At 39.5% G+C, this 12,783-nt stretch overlaps 1 protein-coding gene across 1 annotated transcript in view; it reads right to left on the bottom strand.

The window, feature by feature from the left end:
* Nucleotides 1-12,600, bottom strand: part of LARP7 (La ribonucleoprotein 7, transcriptional regulator) — a 29,894-nt gene extending 17,294 nt beyond the window's left edge. The window contains exons 1-7 of the mRNA XM_082050926.1: nucleotides 12,382-12,600; nucleotides 7,295-7,510; nucleotides 5,738-5,838; nucleotides 5,546-5,629; nucleotides 2,738-2,902; nucleotides 1,979-2,087; nucleotides 25-396 (exon numbers count right to left, since the gene is read on the bottom strand). Coding sequence (XP_081907052.1) covers nucleotides 25-396; nucleotides 1,979-2,087; nucleotides 2,738-2,902; nucleotides 5,546-5,629; nucleotides 5,738-5,838; nucleotides 7,295-7,502 — 1,039 coding nt within the window. The 5' untranslated portion in view covers nucleotides 7,503-7,510; nucleotides 12,382-12,600. The remainder of the gene's footprint in view (nucleotides 1-24; nucleotides 397-1,978; nucleotides 2,088-2,737; nucleotides 2,903-5,545; nucleotides 5,630-5,737; nucleotides 5,839-7,294; nucleotides 7,511-12,381) is intronic.
* Nucleotides 12,601-12,783: the final 183 nt, after the last annotated feature.

Genomic DNA, 12,783 nt, shown 5'->3' with positions numbered 1-12,783 from the left:
AAAAACATATAGAGCAGACTTTACCATTGGAATCCTTTGGAGCTTCTGTTTTCTCTTTTACGGGATGAACTTCATCCTTTTCAATAGTCTTCTTGACTTTTGGAGTTGATGCTTCACAATCTCCAGAGCTGGTTCTTTTTCTCTTCCCTGGTCTGCTTTCACAAGGTGCCTCTGAGCTTTCTGTTCTGTCCCATTTTCTTTTCTCTCTCTTTGAGGGCTGCCTGTGAGTCTCAGTACCCTCCATTTCCGAACACTCTGATGAAGTCCGATGTCTTTTTGACTTGGGTACTTGCTCTCTTGTAGCGTCCGTGTTTGATTCCTTTGTCTCTGCAGCTGCCTGTACATTGTTCTCTTTCTTGATTTTGGACTTCTTTTTTTTCTTCTTTTTCTTCTCTTCTGTATTAAAAATACAATATTTAAAACTACCAATGATTAAAAACTAAATTGGTTTAACTAAGTAATAGCCACAATACTACATTATGATAATCTGGGATGTTAAATGAAATGCCTGTCTCTGCCACTTCTAACTACAGGAGAGATATGACATGTTGTCCCAAAGTTCTTCCCAGGCTTTTCAAGCAGAAGACAAAAAAAACACAGAAAGGACTCTCAAGTCTCAAATTGAGAAAGACCCCTGGGTAACAAGTTCAGCTTGACCTGAAGTACTTACTCTCCAATTAAAAAGAAAGAAGCTAAACTTCTCTGCTTCTCCTTAATAAACACACATTTTGTTATGTCATCCCTTACTTGCCTTTGAGAAGAGACACCTTTCTCCTTCCCAGCCAAACAAACGCAAGAAAATAAAAAAGAACTGCCAATTCATATGCTGAGAAGAAAAGGAGATACTCAGGGCAATGAATCTATCACAACTACTTATGTAACAAACAACTACTTGCTTATTAAAGCATTTTAACCAATCTGAAAAAAACAATTTTATTTCCAATACTATCTACCTTTTTCAAAGTTGTCATAGGCAGGACGCATTATGAAGCAGTAGAGAGTACCCTGAGTGCATTTAAAGCATAATTTTAAAAGCATGTATTTTCTCCAGTTTTTTTTTTTTTTTTTTTTTTTGTCCTAAAAGCCCTAATAGTTACTGGTATAACAAAGAGTTAGTGACAAAAGTGAGGAATATAAGATAGGATTCATCATTACACTGACAAACCTGGAAGATGTCTGAAGCCTGAGAAATTGTATTATGTCATCAGAAACAAGGGAAAATATTTCAGTGATCAAAGTTGAAATATAATGCTGAGATGCTGCTTTGTAAGTTATAGTAGATGGTATCTATTGGAAATAGGCTCAACTGTGAATTCAGGATTATTTTCTCTGCAATATTCACCAGGTTTTTTGAGTAAATAGGAACCCTGGAAAGTGGAATTGTAAATATGCTGTAGGAAACTCATTCTGCTTTAGACTGCTCTGCTCAAATAGCAAGACTTTTAAAGAGGAAGAAAGGCAAAAATCCACTGTTTTCATAGCTGTTTTACAGAAAGTTTCAGAAAATAAGGTTTCCTCTGAAATATGTCAGATGATCACAAACTCATCTGAACAAAACATTTAAGTACAATTTTGTTTGTAAATCTGTCTTTTCAATACTAAATATTTTTAAAACAATCTGTGTCAAAATTGTCTCTCGCTAATGCTATGTGCTTAGATAATGATTTAATGTACAGTCTGAAAGCTGCTCTGCCAGCATAACAATGACTAACAGTAACAGCTGGTAACATAGGGAAAAAGAAATTAAGTTCCTTATCAAGCAGGAAAACGAGAAGGCAGACGTTTATTACATTGTAGTTTTACAATTTCATTCTTAAGCCTACATTGGCCAACAATAGAAAAAGCAACATTTATTTATTTTTATAAGGCTTTTAAGGATCATGACATTAGACCGCAGTAACACAGCAGTTCAAAACTCTTCAGAAGTTGAGGCACAAACCAGTTTGTTTCTTGATCCCAATAACTTAATAACACTTACCTACTACATTGCTGTTGCTTGTATTCAGTGTAGGAACAGGCTTATTCTTTACTGTTTTGGGGAAAATCCCAGGTTTCCGTGGTGCTTCTTCTGGTGGATTATTCAAAAACTTCAAAATAAAACAAAACATAAAAATTAAGTTTTCTTGTTTAAAGAATCTTCATCGAGGTTCAGCAGAGCTATTCAAGAATGATGCAGTCTCCCTGTGACTCTGGAGGCAGACATTGTTATTTCAGTACTCTCAGTGCTGTGGTGGCTTTTTGTGGGATTTTTGTTGCTGTTGGGGTTTGCTTTTTAAGGGCAGAGCTTGCTTGATTTCACATTACTAGTGTGATACCTTTATGCCTCTGCTACCAATATGATATTGAAAGAAATGTTTTGAAACCTTCAAATCACATTTAAATACAGAAAATTAGGTACAACTGTGCTTGTCTGACGAAATTTACAAGGCCACTGGACTGTTGCACAGAGATCTTTATTTCCATAAAAGATGCTACGAGTGAACAACCAAATTATTTCAACAAATGCCTGTTATGCTTCTACTAAGCCCCTAGGTTATTAGAGAATTACACTTTTAAAGAATTGTGGAATTGATCAGAGGTGTGGGGGTATGAGAAAGAAACATAACTTCTGCTAAGTTTCTAAATTATGATATTGTAGGAATTTCTCTAAGATTCAGTAGGTGAATTAGCAAAGACATCCATACCACAGAGTGACAAACAGGAAGAATGTTAACAGACCAGAAGCACCATTACTCACCTCAATGGCTTTCTCTGCTTGTTCTTTAGTTTCAAATTCAACAAAAGCAAATCCCTTTGGATGGCCAGTACTTTTATACCGGGGTATACTGACATAAACTACATTACCACACTTCCCAAACACCCGCTCAATCCAACTGTGATTGACATTTTTGGGAAGCAGCTCCTAAAAAAAAGAAAGGAAGAAATGTCATGTTCTCATTAATGTATTACCATTGCATTAAATGGTTTACTACATATTCAAATTAAAAAATTGTCACAACAAAGTGTATTTAAGGTTGATATGATGACATCGAGAAACATTTTTTTATTTCAGTAGGTATTCTTGTCAAGAAGTCATAGTGTTCAAATAGTAAAATCTGAAAAAGGTTCTCTAATCATTGGTATACTTATAATAAATACCTTATTTAAATATGCCTCTCTTCTTTCTGTGGCAGATACCAAGGCCTTATCTGCAGCTGTATCTTTGCAAAATAAAATATCTTTATAAATTTAAGACCTTTGAACAAATAAATATAATTCTGCATTGTCTCAAACTATCCACTGGAGAACACGAGGATTTTTTGTTTTTATTGCTGGTAACGCAGGTATCACAGAAAGAGTCCTTACACGTTAGTAGAGTCGTTACTCAAACTGATAAATTCCTGCCAGTAGCTAACATTTTAAAGCTTAGCAGTTAGCACTTATGGTCTAGTTGATGAGATGCAGGAGAATTAAAAACTTTAAGTCTTGGATGATGAAACACTCTGATTTTTATTTCTCTCAGCTCCTTAATATAGCAACACATTTTAGCAGGTTGCAGACATCATGTCTCAGTTCCTAAACATTTCCCTTCAGGAATCAAAGAGAAATCCTGTTGTATCAATTTCTAAATAGACCCAACACCATTAAAAACCCTACTTTCAGGCTTAAGCCACAATGGAGAGTCAGCAATACTTCATATTTTTTTAATAGGATGGTACCACACTAAAAGGTTTTTCTTGTAGGAAAACATTATTTATCACATTCAGGTAGAACACTATGAATTTGCCCGCCTGAGAAAAACATTTCATAATGGTTTTAATATAAAGTTACAGCTCTAAAAGTCTTATGGGATGAGCACAAAATAACAACATAGGTCAAAGTGTAGTTCATGTTGAAGTATATTAAAAAAGTCACTAACCATAAGATTATTTCAGAGAAAGTTAATGAAAACTCCCCCTAAGCTAAACAAGATTTAAAAAAATATAACATAATGAAGTTAATATTCCTTAAAGAAACACATCTTTAAACATTCATTCTTAGTTCAGAAATGAAGCTTTGACATCCTGCATAAATTCAGAAAACATACTACTGCTGAAGACAATCCTTCACAATGGAGGCTTTAATTGTAACCTTTGTATTAAATCCAACAAAGAAATCTTTCTTTCACCTAGCCCAGAATGCTCCCTCCCACTGCTATAATACACACCAGTCATTTAACATGGCTTAACATTACTGTAATTGCAGTATGAAGTGCTACAACTATACGTCTAAATTGACAATAGCCATGAAAACTCTTCTTTAGAGACAAAGGGAATTCCACACTGGCTTCAATTCTATTAAAAAGTTGCACAGGATTTTAAATAAGTGACAGTTCAACCATCAGATCTCTTTCCACACTACCACTTAAGTGGCTCAACGATATAATACCTGTTCCACTCTGATACATCTGAAATACCATGATGGGATGCAGAGTTTTTCCAGGAGCACAAGCTATTTTCATTTAAATTAATGAAACTTTTCAGTATCAAGGTAGCCATAATAGGATATCTGTGGCCTCTTCTTACTATGAGGATTAAAAAGGAAAAAAGAATAAAGCCACCTAAACATAAGACTATCTCCTATTTGGGTACATTCTGCCCTTAAAAGAATGATGTTTGTTACAAAACCAGAGGCACTTGCAGTAACAGATTCTGTAAACAGATTGTACTTTATGAAGTACCGCTTATTATGTTGCAAACTCAGCCAGTTCCTGTTCGACAAAACAAAGTTATTATTCTAAAGCTTTGACTACATTAACATAATTGATAAATATTTCTTGATACCAGTGTTGGTCCTCTACTGACATTAACTAGAAAAGCCCAGTGAAAGCAGTAAGAGCTAAATGAAAGTGCACCTTTTCTTACTAGAATGTAAAGTCACTCTTTGCTCACCATTTATAATTATTGAAGCTGGCAGAAGAAATCAGAGCACCAAACTAATCCCTTTTTTGCCATGGTCACTACCAGTGCTCACCTGCCTTCACATAAATCATTTCCCTTACGTACACTGCACAAGTGACAGTAGCAAGACACCTGCCCAGTCCCCTCCCTGTGTTAACAAGAATACTGATGCAGAGATATATTTCTGCTACAAAAATATTTACTGCATTAAACATGTACATTAACCCACTCTGTGGGTCTTCAGCATTACAAATCCAGTACATCTATAATGCATTTCTTTCCCTCACACTGTCCTTTTCTTTTGGAGGAAAGTAAAACCCAAACAAACTCAAACAGAACAGTCAAATTATATTAACATTTATACCTTATGTAAACGTTTCTTGTAATAATTCCATGATGTTCTCAAAGAAAATCTACATTCTAATTCTGGTAAAACTATGTGGCTGCTTTATGTTGTTTTCATTGTTCTTAATGCAGTAAATAATGCTAGGCAATTAGATTGTCATAGACAACGCACTGTGGGTTTTGCACTCTGAAACAACAACAAGGAAGTTTAAAAGGGTTTCCATAGTCAGAAATACCAAAGCACTCTGCCACGCACGAGGCACATACAAGCACAACCTTACCACGTAGACTGTACGACTATCCACATCCTTCGGTTGCTCACCCAGCGGCTGGCGTCTTCTGATTCTAGTTCCTTCTAAATCCAACTGAAAGTAACAAGAAATGAACAAGCGTTTTCCATAAGATTGTCTACTTCAATGTCACTATCATTATTACTCTAATATCAGGAAATACAAAAGGGAAATATGAAATACCTCTACAACAGATGAACTTTTAACTGCTCGAGCTATCAATTTTCCATCAGTAGTCAATTTCTTCATTTTGTTGAAAGAAACAAGAAGTGATATGTCGACATCTAGATATAAAAAAGTTGAAAATTATTCAATCAGGCTGATCTAGAAAGCATTAGTTATATATTCTAATCTGACATTAAGACTCGGCTAATATTTTTGCAAAACAATCTGCAAGTCATAACTGCAGTATGCACAGCACACTACCAAGGATTTACACAAAATTTCTACCATCAAAATTGAAGTTTCAAGTAAACCCACATTTAATTTTCTTTTGTGCTAAAGTTTATCAAAGGAATTTTTTTCTTTTACCGCCTCACTGATAACTGCTGTCTGTGAAAAGAAAGGAAGAAAACTCCCTTTCTGATGCAGTTTTACAATACAAAACCAATTTGCATTGAAAACGTGCCTCTCCTTCAAGTACTCAATTAAGTATTTAACCCAGCCTTTGCAACACAAAAGAGCCCCTGCTTGCACCTCAGTTGCAATGACTCATGCTGCTAAAACCTTGACAGAAAGTGATGCACTATTAGTCTTAATAAAGAAAGTTAAAGACACGCAAGCCCTAATATCTCTAGAAAAAGTCAGGTAAATTTTATTCCTCTGAAGGCTATTTTCTCAAACTGAGTTTTACATATAATTATATAGAACTGAGGACTATACCAAGCAGTTAGAAGACTAGACTTTTCACACAATGCAACTGGACTAATGATTTACGCTTCAAATATGGACTCTTTAGGAAAATAAAAATAAGTAAACACTTGTGTAAACTGCTTTTTTTTTGTTGTTGTTTTGATAGAAAAGGACCACCTCTTTTTAGAGACACATGGCAGCTCTAGTCCACCTGGCATAACAGTAAACAGGAACAATTATACTGATAGACTGTATTTACCACACATGCACTGTTTTTAAACGAAAAGCAGAGTAGTTACTGTAGCTCATGTTGAAATCAATTTATTCAGAATAGTTTCAGAACCAAGCTCAGTTTGCTACTCTGAAGTCGTATCCACCATGTCAAAAATTGTCTAAGAGACCCACAGTAGCCCTATATGCAAATACACAACTTCTCACATACCAAACTGGCAGAAAATACAAAAAAGCTATATATGCACATAACCGCAAATCCAAGCGACATTTTAATTTCTGCATATATCTAACCTACAAGTCAAGTACTGCACATCCAAGGGCAGAACACCCCTTGTTTGGTTGGTGTGTATCTGCCACAGTTGCTTATTCTTGAATTATAGAAAGTTAAAAAAAAATTTACAATTATCAGGTCTCTCAGTAATTTCTACCCTTGCAGATGCCTCTCACATATGGCTGGTAGTAAAGGAAAAGAAAAACACTAAATATAATTTCTAAAACTAGTACCAAGCTCCCACCTCCTAATGCTCGTTTCCAGCATGAAACTATCTTCCCCAGTAGACATGCACCTCAAAAGAACTAGTAACTGTCACTAGCAACATAGTGAACAAGTTAAAAACATATCTGTTAACTGAAATATACTTAATATAAACTTACACCCATCTCTGGACTTTTCTATTTGTTCTCGGAGAAATCTATCTTTGTGAAGATTAACATCGCCAAACCAGAAATCCACTTGTTTTGCTATATCTGCAAGCACCTGTTTAACCCTTGACCTCTTCTTTTTCTCTCTTTCCTTCTTCTGTTCAGTACTTTCTTCTTCCATGGCTTTGTCGCTTGCAGTTTCAGTCTCCATTCCTGTCATTCTGTCAACTGAAAATTAAATATAACCTTTGAGAAAAAAAAATCAAATATTCTTACTTCAAGGAGTAAACACTTGTTTTATCTGACATTAGAAACTTCATGCATTCTCTGTGACACTATGTGCCATTCATTATGGTAGTGTTGAAAAATACAACGCATACAGAAGCTGATGAAAATTAGGTTACAATAACTGCATAGTGAAGACTAAGCTAGAACTCCTGTCTCATGGCACCTAGTACTGGCCATTAGCCACAGATATTCACTGAAGTCAGTCAAGCTGGTACCAAACTGAAGGCATTTCATTTAAAATCTGTACTACTGTGCTACGGCAGAATACCCTGTTGATCAGTCTGCCCTCCCCATTAGATTTCTAACAGCAGCTTTTGAATTTCAGCAGCAGTCATGGGATTCACAGTTCCAATTGTATTCATGAGTTATCAGACAAGCAGTGCTATTAAAAAAATATAGACATACATTAATTCTTTAAATCACTCGTGAAGATCACAAGTGTTTTAATAATACATGACTTCCCTGTTACCAGAAGTGCAATTTACTTGCTAAAGAGAGCTTACAAAAACTAAACCTGAAAAGCAATTTCCCTTCCAATGAACATATTTTCTTAGACTTGAAAGGGTAAAAAAAAAAACAAAACCAAAAAGCTGGATTATATAGCTGACTTCTGAAAAGGCTGGCCAAAGGACCAAGCTCAGCAGGCCTAAACTGTAAATTCTGTAGTTGCAAACAGGTTACACTGAGACACGTACAACAGCTGAAGGCCTTGCTGCAAAAATTTACAGTATGACCTCCAAATGAGAAGTATCTGTTAATCCTCATAAATAAATGCAATGTAAAGACACACTTAAACACATAGTTGATATTCATGGCAGGCCTGGTCATAGTAAGGTTTGTTTCTAAAAGCTGGTTTTGTTATGTCAAAAATGTGAACCACTCTGTCAACTGCCAAGGCCCTACCAAAGACCAACAAGTAAAAATATTCCAGTCCTGCCTTTGAATATGTTCTAACACATTCTTACTACATTTCTTGCTCTGTGAAAACGCTAAAAGCAGGGTACAACGTTTTGGAACTCATTAATTACCACCCTTCCTTTAAGTCCATGTGGCAACCAGGATGTGCTACATTTAAACAGACAGTTTCCTTTATTCTAATGGCAAACCAACTCCTACCAGAACCTCACAATCAGGGCCCTAGAACTTTGGGAATAAATAGAGGGAACTGTCTTGAATGCACAGATTCCCCTTGAAGAATATAAAACCTTTTTAATGCATTAATTCACCTTTTCTGTTCACATTTCAATTTGCTGTAGCTTGTCAGTCACCACAGAACTTAATTTTACATTAGCAAAACAAAGTGGCACTGCCGAAAGCAGACAGCTTTTTGGAAATGAAATTAACACAAAAATTAATTTAATTAATGTAGCAATCACCACAGGAAAGATTTCCCAGCTCTCTGTCAATGCAACATAGAAGGTGAGCATAGCCATCAGAGAGAAGGCCCACCTCTACAACAGGATGACAAAAATGGAAATGGTCTTCAAATTATTGTGCAAATCAGGCTTTGTTAGGCGGATATCAGTTTCTCTCCCTGCTGTGAGCCGACCACTCAAGACAGTGAAAGGTCAGCAATTACCTTAAAAAGATAAGGCAGGTAAAATTCCCCACTGAAGCAGAAGTTCAAGCTCTATTCAAGCATTTCAGCAAGATATTTATACTAATCGTCAGCACAACGATATACTACTTTGCTAAGGGCTACAGTGAGCTGTGCCATTAAAGGTAAAACACCAATACCGGATACCTTTATTGGCTGAAGATTATTAAATGATCATGCTGACATATAATGAATGTAGCTTATGTATAAGCAAGCTTTATTTTAAAAAGCCATCTAAGTGTTTCATGCACTTTGAATCACTCAGCCTTGGGACTTCCTCCCCAGGAGAGAAATTCTCATTCAAGCTTAAAGGAAAGAAAACCAGCTGCAAGCTGTATTCTGCACCCCGTCCCCCCCCAGCTTGTCCTACTGCCTTAGGAATGAAGCTTTGGGAAAATTACTTTGGAGAAGCTTGGAAATAAAGAGTCAGAGCAAGTGTCAGCTATGACTATAATTAGAATCTGTATACAATCTTACATTTAGTAATGAAATACTTATACCTGGGAGATCACTACATTAAAGCTCAGGATATAAGAAAATACTGAAAGCATGTCAATAACTCATAGCACTTGGTTTTTTGTTGGTATTCTCCTTTGCAATTACTCCAGCAAACCTCAGCTCATCAATGAAAGCTGCAATGCCAAGGTCTAAGCCAGTCTGCATTTTTGTTGACTTGCCAACTCTTACACTGCCAGCCTCACAGTTGCAAGCACTATTCTGATAAACAAATAAAACCAGAAGAAAGCAAAAGCTGGGTCAAAATTTTTCTGTTAAAACAGCTGCCACCTCTTAGTTTTCCCCAAATGAAATAAAATCAGTGTCTCTACGTGTGACGGTGAAACCAGGAAAAGGAAAGACAATTCAGGAAGGAGAGCGAACTCTAAGAAAGCAAAATGGGCAACAAAGCTCATGAGGGGTCTGGAGCAGAAATCTTCTAAGGAGAGGCTGAGGGAACTGGGACTGTTCAGCCTGGAGAAAAGAAGGCTGAGGGGAGACCTTATTGCTGTTTGCAACTACCTGAAAGGAGGCTGGAGGGTGTTCATCTCTTCTCCCAAGTAGCAAGTAATAGGACAAGAGAAAATGGCCTCAAGTTGCACCAGGGAAGGTTCAGGCTGGATATTACAAAAAATTTATTCACAGAAAGGGTTGTCAGGCATTTGAACAGGCTGCCCAGGAAGTGGTGGAGTCACCATCCCTGGAGGGATTTAAAAGGTGTTTAGACGAGGTTCTCAGGGACATGGTTTAGTACTAGAGTTACGTTAGGTTATGGTTGGACTTGATGATCCTGAGGGTCTCTTCCAACTCAAGTGATTCTATGATTCTGTGAAAGATAATATTAATGGAAGTAATACAGATCCACAGAAATCTATAGTAATTTATCTATACATTTTAAAAACCAAACATTAAATATGCTGGCGATAACCTGTACAGAATCACGTTCCAAACCTAACTTTTACTGTTATAAAGACCTAGAAAAAATAATCACATTTAACTGTAATCCAGGGTCTAGAAGAAACAGAATTCCAGCTATCCTTTATATTAAGCATTAATGCAAATACTTGCTTGCTTGCTTTGACCATTTTAAATAGCAAAATAGGGCAAAGGAGGGGAGCAAAAATAATAATTCAAAATACTTTCTATATTATGAAATTATCTCTGTATAGTCAACACTTCTTCCAGACATTTACTCCAAAATAAATGCAAGTATTCAGCAAACCTTAAACTACTTTCAAAGATGCATTCTATAATCGAACTTGAGTATTATTGCTCTAACACACATATAGGCAGAGCTGCAGCAGTTTAAGTTCCTACGCTGCCTTGTGACTTCACTTGACAAGTGAGCTAAGAAGGGACAGAAGTTATTACACAGAGACCAGCACAAGTTTCTTCATAACTTAAAACCAAAGGACCTCCTGCTTTTTCCCCCATTCTAACCAATGAAACCGATACATAATTTTAAGCCTACGTTTATGGCGTGCAAGAGATGTCATTAAACCAGAGTGCTCACAAATAGAAAAGGCTTTGCTTCCACATGACACCAATGGGTGTTGTTTCCAGACACGGACAGACCCCACTGTGTCAGTCCTACCATGGTTACCTTTTCCTTGGTCATGACAAGAGGTGGAAAGTGGATTTTGAATAAAATGCAGGCCCACAACATGAGACTGTGGTTAGATGGATTCAATTTTATGACCCAACAGGTCACTGACACCAAAAGGGCAGCCCAGCTCTCTCATCCTACTTGCTACACAGTTATCCCTCCAGGTATCTCGACCTCTGGTGAGCCAGTTCAGTTGTGTGACCCGAGAAGTAAGTCACTATTTTCTGGTCCTTTCCTGCTGGATAAGTAAGTTACACAAACTCACTAAGGAGCTGAACAAACAGCAAAGCTGATGAAGAGAAGCATCAGGAATAAGCACTTGGGAGCAGGAGAGAGGCAGGTGTAAAAGCAAGAAATTCTGCTGTCCTGTTAGTGGCCACATGCAGACTGGCCTAGAAGCAACACACAACTGTAGAAGGACCTCATATTCTTTTCTCACATTCATATTCTCTATTCTTCAAACAACGGGGAGACACACAAAGCAAAACACATTTTTCTAGCCACGACTTTATCTTCGCCTGTGCAGCAACCAGCTAAATCCCGGCTGCCAAGGAGGGCAACCACCATATAGATGCCAACTGTGCAGGTTTCAACACTTTGATTGCTCATGGAGTTTGTATGCATAAGAAAAAGTAAAATCTGCATACGAGTGGCAGGCCAAAGCCAGCCACTGCCCATATCCCCCCAACATGGAACTGCCTCTTTCAACTCAAGGTATCGGGTCTTGAGCTTATGCGAAGGCGCTCCCCCCAGCACCGCAACCTCCGCTTCACCTGAAGGCAAAGTCAGCAGTGGGGCTCCCAGGGCTGCGGCAGCAGAGCCCCGGGGGAGAGGCCGAGGGGCAGTGCCGTTCGGAAGCCTGGGGAAGGAGCGGGCACTGGGAGGGAGGGGATGCCTGGGCCCGGGGCCGCTGCAGTCGAGGCCGGGTCGCGGTGACGGGCACGAAGCGGCGCTGCCCTCACGGAGCTCGACCAACCGCCCGCCGCGCGCAGCGCCCCAGCCCAACCGCCGCCGCACGAGGCGCCCCCTACGCATGCGCCCGAGGCGAGGCGGGCGGCAGCGCCCCCTGCCTGCCCACACCGCCCCGGCTGCGCCCCGCCGCGCGCCACTGACCTGCCGCCGCGCCCGCAGGGGCTCGCCAGGCGACGTCACCGCGGGGACACCGGGGCCGCAGCACCCGCCGCCTTGCCCTGCCCCCTCCGCAGGCCGCTCCGCCGTCAGTCCCAGCGCGACGCGCGGCTCCCGCGGGGAGAAAAGCCCCGCGGCGCCGCCCGCGCACGCGCAAGGGAGCGGCGGCCGAGCCTCGCTCCGCGCACGTGATTTCCTCCCGGCCGGAGGGGCGGGGCGGGGCGCGCGCGGCGGGGGCTTTCCTCGCCGGCCGGCGACGCGTGGTGACGTCACGCCGGCTGCGGCGGGAAGTTTCGAACGCGGGGAGGGAGCGCGGCGGGCGGTGCGTGTGTCCGAAACAGGTGGGACGGGATGGGGCCGCTGTTGGGTCCCACAGCGCCCCGGGCC

This window comes from Streptopelia decaocto (genome assembly GCF_964273445.1).
Source record: "Streptopelia decaocto genome assembly, chromosome: 4".
NCBI lineage: Eukaryota > Metazoa > Chordata > Aves > Columbiformes > Columbidae > Streptopelia > Streptopelia decaocto.
The sequence above is the reverse complement of the archived record's forward strand: the minus strand, read 5'-3'. Positions and strand labels throughout refer to the sequence as shown.